Source organism: Sinocyclocheilus rhinocerous, unplaced genomic scaffold (genome assembly GCF_001515625.1).
Source record: "Sinocyclocheilus rhinocerous isolate Xijiao unplaced genomic scaffold, SAMN03320098_v1.1 scaffold2055, whole genome shotgun sequence".
NCBI lineage: Eukaryota > Metazoa > Chordata > Actinopteri > Cypriniformes > Cyprinidae > Sinocyclocheilus > Sinocyclocheilus rhinocerous.
Genome location: NW_015624297.1, coordinates 185,662 through 194,985, shown reverse-complemented (window position 1 = coordinate 194,985; position 9,324 = coordinate 185,662). Strand labels below are relative to the sequence as shown.

General features: G+C 37.1%; 1 protein-coding gene across 1 annotated transcript in view; it reads left to right on the top strand.

The window, feature by feature from the left end:
• LOC107740396 (liprin-beta-1-like) overlaps positions 1-9,324 on the top strand; it is a 30,728-nt gene that overhangs the window by 7,321 nt on the left and 14,083 nt on the right. Inside the window, exons 2-8 of the mRNA XM_016552822.1 lie at positions 2,978-3,076; positions 3,746-3,951; positions 4,639-4,725; positions 5,241-5,354; positions 5,540-5,671; positions 8,648-8,740; positions 8,914-9,034. Coding sequence (XP_016408308.1) covers positions 3,013-3,076; positions 3,746-3,951; positions 4,639-4,725; positions 5,241-5,354; positions 5,540-5,671; positions 8,648-8,740; positions 8,914-9,034 — 817 coding nt within the window. The 5' untranslated portion in view covers positions 2,978-3,012. The remainder of the gene's footprint in view (positions 1-2,977; positions 3,077-3,745; positions 3,952-4,638; positions 4,726-5,240; positions 5,355-5,539; positions 5,672-8,647; positions 8,741-8,913; positions 9,035-9,324) is intronic.

Genomic DNA, 9,324 nt, shown 5'->3' with positions numbered 1-9,324 from the left:
CAGCTCACTGTTATAGCTTGCTATAAGAATACTCTGAAACACGTGAGCTCTTCCACTTGTTTCAGCTCGACGCAGCAACGGAGCTGAAAGAAATAGTAATTAGCCGGGCAAACTAATGTTTGGTAGCTCGAAGCGCCAAAAACCATAGTGCACGACTTAACGTCCTAAAATCAGTGCCTCTCATGTTGTTTAATAAACTTGAGAAACACTTGATCCAGGGAGGGAGTAGAGCAACGGGGATTTTATATCAGTAAACTCGCCCCTTAACCCATAGTTTATATCTACAGCTTGTGTCGCCTGCGAGCCCGAGGCTGCTGTAGAGTATGCATCATCTAATCCGCAGCCGAAAGAATCGATTACGAGCTTCCGGAGCGGGAATCAGATTTGACTAACCACCTGACTCACAAGGCGCTCTTCTGATGAGCGCATGCGGTCTGGGGAAGAGAGCCAGAGAGAAGGGGATTAATTCCGTTCTCTCACTCTCTGTACACTTAAGCTCATCGCCGTCACCCCAAGCGTCGAGCTCGTGTGGCGCCTCGGCAACCGCAGAACTGGAACAGCGGGGGTTGAACGAACATCTCTCCTTCCTCAGAAAGAGAGCAGCCCAGAGAGCAACTTACTCACAAACACAGATATCACGGATACAACAATAGATAAAGGCCGCAAAGCGGTCTTCCTACCCGTTTCCTCGTGAGTCTGTGTAACATGCATCCATACATATCGGAAACTCATTGTGTCCGCCTTAGAGGAGTAAACTGCTCTATATAAATAGATGGCTTAGAACACAAGAATCTCTTTCCGACGGGCAACAGATGATTCGCTTCGTGAAGGCGCACAGCACGCATATATGAGCATACGTGACGTATGCTTGGGGCGGTGCTAAGCGCTATTGGCCAATAAATTGTATAAGGGCTTCAGACATTCGTCACACCGGAGGTGTTCCCAAAGCAATGACGTCATCGCAGCATTGAAGTTACCTATGAGAGGGAACTGCCCACTGCCAGTTTACCCAATTGTATTTCGGCACCCCGGGTTGCCAGTTGGCGGAAAACAAAGCGTATTTCATTTCATTCATTGTCAAGTGCGCTCTTTCCTGTTGGTGTCGTCAATCTGGCAACCTGCGTGTGTGTCAAGTCTGAGGAGGAGGGGCCGGGTGGAAAACCCTCTCCAATATTTTGAATTTGGACTGCAATACCTAGTTCAACCACTCGGTGTCAATCCTACATACAGCACCTTTAATTTGTGAATGGGTCATCGCTAATGCCCCATAAAAAAAGAGACAGCGCACTTTGAATAAACTACACATTTCTTAACATATATTGCAAAACAAAATAAAAAATTAAGTTACAAGAGGAAACTCACCCAATGTAACGAAGTAAAAGTACATTTTTTTTCCCATTAGAAATGTACTTGAGTTAAAAGTACCCACCTTTAAATCTACTTAATCTACTTTAAATCTAAAGTGCACATCTTCCAAAAATTTACTCAAGTAAAAGTAGTTTGATACTACCCACCTCTGATCATATTTAGCACTATGACAACAGGTTTGCTGCTGTAAGACCATTGCCGATGTAAATGCTGCTAGTTAGAAGATAAGACCTAACATCATTAGAAGACCCTTAAAATGGCTTGCTGTCAAACTAAATTGCTCTGATAATCCCTGTGTATGTCTATACACAAAATTTGTGTTTACCCGTTTTAAAGGATTATTAACTGCTAATTCACTGTATACAGACTTTAGGATTGTCCTTTACCTCAACACATAATTTCAGAGTGGTGCTTTGTGATTTTTATGCTTCACATATTTCTTTGAATGACTTCAAATGGTTGAGTAGCTCCTCTTACTTGGATCACAACAAGCCATTTCTGTGCAGAAAAACTGAACTCCCACTTAGCATAGCACACTTTCCCTTCTTTCAGATCTGTAAATTAACCTTTGGCCTGTCGTGTTTGTGTGTTACGGCAGAGAAATGTATCAACACTGGTGGATGGGATATCAGAACATGACGGGGTGTCTCTTCACCTCCATGTTTTGAGGATTAAAACTGAGAGAATGCCACCGCTGTGTTCTCGGGACACGAGCCAAAAGGGTCTAACAATGTGTCCCTGCTAGTCCCCCAACAAAGTACCCAGTGTCCCCAGCAGCAGCACAAGCACTGTGCCAATAATCGAAGTAAATGGCTCAGTTATTCTTTAAAATCTGTGGTTAATTGTTGGAGCTTGACTGTGTTACCCAGGGAACAGCAGAGAGCTGAGAACCAGCCAACCTATCACCCAAAGGATGTGCTCTGCTCTCTGGAACTATCACAGGGAGACCCCGTCCAGATGAATGCGCAGTTAGATATGAAGATGAATGGGAAGGGTTGAGAAATATACTTTCATGCATTGTAGTTTGTGTGCTCACATCAGTGTTGCTATCATTAACTTGAATGAAATTAAACAAAATGACTGAAAATTAGAAAAGTTGCCATGGCAGATAACTAAAATAAGTTTCGGTTGAAGTACTAAAACGAAAAATGAAAATAACTTAAAACTGAAATTAAAATAAAGCTAAATAGAAATGAGTGGAAAGAATATAAATGACAAAAGCACATAACAACAGTAAACTTAAACTGAAATTAAAATGAAAACTGAAAATATTAAAATAAAAACAAATTCAATTTGTATATAATAAATACTATAATAGTATATAAATAATAGTAAAATAACAGTAGACTGTATATTCGGCCTCTGTAAATGTTATTCTGATCCGGCTCTAAATTCTGTTAAATTCTACCCAAAGTTTTGTGACTGTGTAATACTTTTCTGAATGACATTAGTCATGTATCAAACACAAAGCACAATGGCATCTATTTCTTCATTCAGTTTTGTAGTTTTGACTTATTCAGTGCCTAAGCCTTCAAAACGTTTCTATTAATGTGTTTAGAGATTGCCTAAATGCATTTTGTGCTGTTTACTGTAATATTTATTTTGTTAGTTCCTCTTTATTCATGATTAACAGAGCTGAACAAGATGATGTCTGATGCCAGTGACATGTTGGCAGCAGCCTTGGAGCAAATGGATGGTATTATAGCAGGTAAAATTGTTACCTATGACTCATGTAGCCTTTTCAACATTTTTGTTAACCATACCAAAAGTGAATTAAAACCTCTATTCCAAATCCAACGGTTCCTCCACATTTAAACCTGACAAAATAATTCACTTCACATTGGTAAATATGTTCATTCTGTCCACATTGGAAATGTTCTGCAGTTCTACAAAGAAAATGTCACAGACTCATTTCATGAAACCTACTAAGGTTTACATAGAGTAAGATTGGACCGATATTATCACGGTGACCAAATGGTTTGGCATATGAAGTAATTTATCACTGGCTTATTATTACAAAGCTGACATTTCAAGTCAGATCACATGATTTCCTGAGGTTTTAGCAATTAAAGCATTTACTCTGCCCTGGTTCTGACTTTAGAACCTCGCCCACAGCATGCTTTATTATAAGGTCATACTATCTTTTATTCCACACTACATGATAATTGTGTTTTTTATAATGATTACTCAATTCAGAAATGCCATACATTGTGCTAAATGTGAACTATTGTAAAATATTTTCTTATTCTTGTATTGCTTGACTCTCATGAGCATTTAATGTATAGCTCTACACATTTTCTTGCGCATTATATTGTCTGAATAAAACATGATCAACTCCCTATCACTGCTTTTATTTATCTTTGTCTTTGGCACTCAGGCTCCAAAGCTCTGGACTACTCCAATGGAATCTTTGATTGTCAGTCCCCAACATCGCCCTTCATGGGCAGCTTGCGAGCCCTCAACTTACTGGAGGACCTCAGGGGCATTCTGGAGCTCATGGACACTGAGGAAAGAGAGAGCTTGCGTTGTCAGATCACAGACTCTACTGCAGACAGCATGGTGGAGTGGCTGCATGGTCACCTGGTATGTACACCACATTCCAGAACTCTGGAATTCACAGTGTCTACTCTAGATGTGAACATGAGCTAACATACTATGTGTTGCCATGTTGTAAGGTAGTACATGGTTATTTATAATTCCTTTATTTATAGGAAGTCTATTTTCCCGTTAGCCCGTAGTCTATTTTCAGTGACAGTCAAAAGTATGTTATGTGTTGGTTTGTGCCTGTTGGAAGTATTTTTGGTTTAATGCTTTATATAAAATTGCTAGGCCTATGCTCATGATTTTCATTCTGACATAATAAGGGTTCAGTGTTATAAATTGAGTTATTACTGCATCATGTGCAGTAGTTCTATTCATAATTAAGACTGCAGTGCAGTTTAGTTTTATTATTGCCTCAAGATATTAGTTACAGCAGATCCAAGAAACATTATTCTTGTGTGTCTTGAGACAAATCGAACAACTGCCAAGGGAAAGGCAACACATAGTACCATATTTAGTCAGTTTATGTGGATTATTATGTTCATTCACTGAATGTTAACATTTTGTTGGCATAATAATTGGTTCATGAAAACCCTGAATCTCAAGTGACCCTGTTTTTCTCAGTATTACTTGCTTTTAAAAGCATAAAATTAACCGTTTCAAGACATGTCGTGGTGGATTCCAGAAGTCTTTTATAATAAACTATTTTTCTATATCTTTTTTGGACAGTCAAATGGACACATTTCAATCACCGGTGATGTTTACCAGGACAGACTTAATCGTCTTGAAAGTGATAAAGAGTCCCTTGTGCTTCAGGTAACTTTGTATATACTGTACATGCACATACAAGGTCGGCAAGATTTTAAAATATTTTTGAGGTGAGCTTGTGCTCACCAAGGCTGCATTTATTCTGTCATAAATAAAGTAATATTGTAAAAAATTATTACAATTTAAAATAACTGTCTTCTTTTTAAATATATTTTAAAATGTAATTTATTCCTATGATGACAAAGCTGAATTTTTAGCAGTACTTGTCTTCAGTGTCACATGATCCTTTAGAAATCATTCTAATATACTGATTTGCTGCTCTAGAAACATTTCTTATTATTATCAATGTTTAAAACTTCTTAATATTTTTGTAGAAACCCTGGTACATTTTTTTTCAGGATTCTTTGGTAAATAGAAAGTTCAAAAGAACAGCATTTATTTTTAATATAATTTATTTTAAAAACATTATAAATGTGTTTGCTGTCACATTCAATCAATTTAATGCATCCTTGCTGAATAAAATAATAAATTTTTTAATAAAATAAAATCATCATTCTTTGCAGGTGAGTGTTTTGACGGATCAAGTGGAGGCGCAGGGTGAAAAGATAAGGGACCTAGACCTGTGCCTTGATGAACACCGTGAGAAACTAAATGCAACTGAAGAAATGTTGCAGCAGGTGGGTTTTAAAGATATTTCTTGTATATTGGAGACATGGTCTGGCAGTTGGGTCAAGTGCATTCTGCACAGTAGAGCTTATTTTAAGCCCATAGTTTCCTATCACGTCCTCACTAAAAGCCCATAAAATGTATTCATAAGACGGATTTTTTTGTTCATGCTCCATTTGTGAACTCTTCTTCCTAGGAACTCTTGTGCAGATCAGCCCTTGAGACTCAGAAGCTGAAGCTTATGGCAGAGGTTTCCAACTTGAAGCTGAAGTTAACAGCCATGGAGAAAGAGAGACTCGATTTTGACGACAGATTTGGAGATAGTGAGGTAAGAAACATGCACACATGCATGAGGGAAATAATTGTGTAATGTATTTATTTGAAAATGTCAGTGACTTGAATGTTTGTTTAGAATCGTGATTCTGCAGTATAGCCAACCTTTTGTTTCTGTACAAGCCTGAAGTAGAAAGACTTGCATTCAACAATGCGATCTGTTGTGGTACAGAGGTCTGTTTCAGTGCACTGGAATGTTGGGCTTTTAGCTATTCTCTGCTTTGTTTGCTGTCTGGGCAAAATGGTAAATGAAAAAACAGCCTTTACCAGATACCATTTCCTCTCCAAAAATTGGTTTAGGTGGCCTCTTTTCTCTCTAGAAAGTAGTCATTACCACTAAGGACTATGCCCTACTGTGGATGAATGGGAGTAGGAAGGGTCCTCAGCGAGAGGGTGTTGGGATCCATTGGAATGGTTTTCCACATCGATGGTTTCAACTATTTCAGATAAACTAGCCCTAAACCATGTTTGGCCACTAACTAGGGATGTAACGATTCACTCAACTCAGTCCTCATTTGTAAGTCGCTTTGGATAAAAGTGTCTGCTAAATAACACAATTTAAATATAATGTAAATGTAAATAACTAAATTGAAATTTTAAAACAAGCCCCAAATCAAATACATAAGTAACACAAATAAAATAAATCTCTTCATATAAACAAACTAAGGCTTTGTCTGTGCTCTTTCCATTTAAAATGAGAGGCAACCACTGCATTTTAATCATGATCCAAACAAAGATGCAGCATACATGCAACATGATCAGTTTTGAATCTAAATTCAATTGTATAATTTCTAATTTGAAGCAAAAACAGAATGGTTTGACTTCAGTTTTGTGAAACTATACATAAAAATATCTGCATGAAACAGCAGAGCTGAATGAGACGCAGATTCACTCTTTATCGCTCTCTTTACTCTTTAACGCTTAAAGCGTTTCCTTGGTTTCGGCTGTAAACAAAGCAACTGTGCACTTATGAACTTTAATATGCATTATACAGAGGCAAGATGAATAGAAAAAATACCATCTAAACTTTTCTAAAGACAGTAAGTTCCCCTCAGACATGCATTCATATAAACTCCTACCTCTAAATGAATCGCGATTTGTTTAGCATCTCAGCCGATTTGAATCGTCACATATTTGAATCGATTTTCAACCGGCTCGCGGTTAATCGTTACATCCCTACCACTAACATATAGTTTACAAATACACTTCCTGTCAAAGTGGGCGTTTCTTGGCCCAAATGAACTGCAAACTGGAACGTTTTTTTTATGTTGTTTGTTAAAGTCTAGCAACACGACTAGATGTAAAGCAGACTATTATCTTATGAACTCCAGACAAGCTTGTCTCGGTCCTTGTCCATAACGTGTTTTATTTAGGCTTGGTAAATGCTGTTATCACTTCAGCAGGTATTTTTGAGTCAGACAACATCCAAAAATGGAGAAAAGCAAGAGGATGATTTCAGATTAGGGTCATGGAGATGAACCAGTCTCTGCACCTGTGTTCACAGTCGGCCACAGAAAACAGGTTTTGTCTAACGTTCCATTTCAGGCCTTTCTTTGTGATTGTGTTTTTCATTCTTCTTAGAGTATTATAGAACATGTATACAAACTATTTATTGTTTAAACTGCACTGGCAAGTGTGTTTGGTCTAGGTTGGTCAACACATTCTTCAAAGATATCAATTATTTCTGTTGTTTCCTGTTATTTTGCTGCCACATAATTTACTGTCTCAGCAAGACTCCAGTTTGTTTCCCAAAATGTCGTCTTTTTATCCGAGTCAGACAACATCCAAAAATGGAGAAAAGCAAGAGGATGATTTCAGATTAGGGTCATGGAGATGAACCAGTCTCTGCACCTGTGTTCACAGTCGGCCACAGAAAACAGGTTTTGTCTAACGTTCCATTTCAGGCCTTTCTTTGTGATTGTGTTTTTCATTCTTCTTAGAGTATTATAGAACATGTATACAAACTATTTATTGTTTAAACTGCACTGGCAAGTGTGTTTGGTCTAGGTTGGTCAACACATTCTTCAAAGATATCAATTATTTCTGTTGTTTCCTGTTATTTTGCTGCCACATAATTTACTGTCTCAGCAAGACTCCAGTTTGTTTCCCAAAATGTCGTCTTTTTATCCTGTTAAGACTAAGACTATAATATGTCATTTTAGATTTTGAACTATCAGAACTACTGTAGCCTGAAATACTTAATGTACACTACTGTTCAAAAGTTTGTGGCTGGTAAGTTTTTAAATAAGTCTCAAGAAATATTTCTTCTTATTGTTATTATAACATTTCTTATCACAGTTGAAAACCGCTGTACAGTTGTACTGACCCAAAACATTTGAACTGTAGTGTATTCTGATTTGTCCTTTGAGTTTTCCGGATCACTGCTCCAAGTGGATGCATCTGTATTTCACGGAGTGTTTACAACTAGAGGCTGCTCTGTTGTTTATTGAATCATAAATCCACGGCTGAATGCTAGACATCCTGACAAAGAGCTTGGCCCTAAAAGGCCTGAGTGCTGAATGGATGCTTGTCACTAGATTCTTGTTTTTTTTGTTTTTTTGTTTGCTCATTAAGATTGAATACTTAGTCTGTTTGTTAAACAAACCATTTCAATCTTGAGAGTAGGCTTCTCTTTGAAGCCCTTTGAAGCAAAATAGTTTAGGAATATGGCCATGATAATCTGTGAGTGTTTAGAAACGAGTTATTAATATTATTAGATTCCGTGCATTAACGACCCTAAGTTTTTAAAATTGTTTTATTTTTATTGTAACTTTTTTTTGTGGTAATCGACAGCATACATATGCAGTTGCCAGTTTAACTTTAACCCATTTAACAGTAAATTTCACATTATTAAATAAATATTAATAATAAAATAATGTTTAGAAAAACAAGTTGTTGCTAAAATGCTTGAGACACTTTGTGAAATTCTATGGAGATTTTTTTGCCTTTTAAAGACATTTTTCCTTTTTAGGGTTTGATTTTGGAGATTAATGAACTGAGATATCGCATTTCTGAGTTGGAGAATGAACGGTTACAGTATGAAAAGAAATTGAAATCCACTAAGGTGAGTTTCAACGCTAGTTTCTTACTAGTGAAAACGACAATTGAGGTTACTATCTTTAAGCTTGTATAGGGGTTCTCTTCTTCTTTTGTCTCTCTTGCATAACCTGTCATCTTTCTTGTTATCTTTAAGTGTTTATTTTCCTTTTCCTCTTTGGCTAACCTCTCTGCCACTAGTCGCTTATGGCCAAACTCTCTAGCCTGAAACTCAAAATGGGCCAGATGCAGTATGAGAAACAGAGGAAGGAACAAAAAATCCAGGCGCTCAAGGTCGGCATACCTCAGGGTGGTTACTACTGCTGGTTGTGATCCAGAGATTTTTTTTATTTAGTTATTTTTGCACTCTAACTTTGCTCTTTGGCACTTTTAATGAAGACTTTAGTTTAAAGTTTAAACGTTTTACATATACAGTGGTCACATTTGTGACCCTGGACCACAAAACCAGTCTTAAGTCGCTTGGGTATATTTTTAGCAATAGCCAAAAAAAACATTGTATGGGTCAAAATTATTGATTTTTCTTTTATACCAAAAATCATTAGGATATTAAGTAAAGATCATGTTCCATGAAGATATTTTGTAAATTTCCTA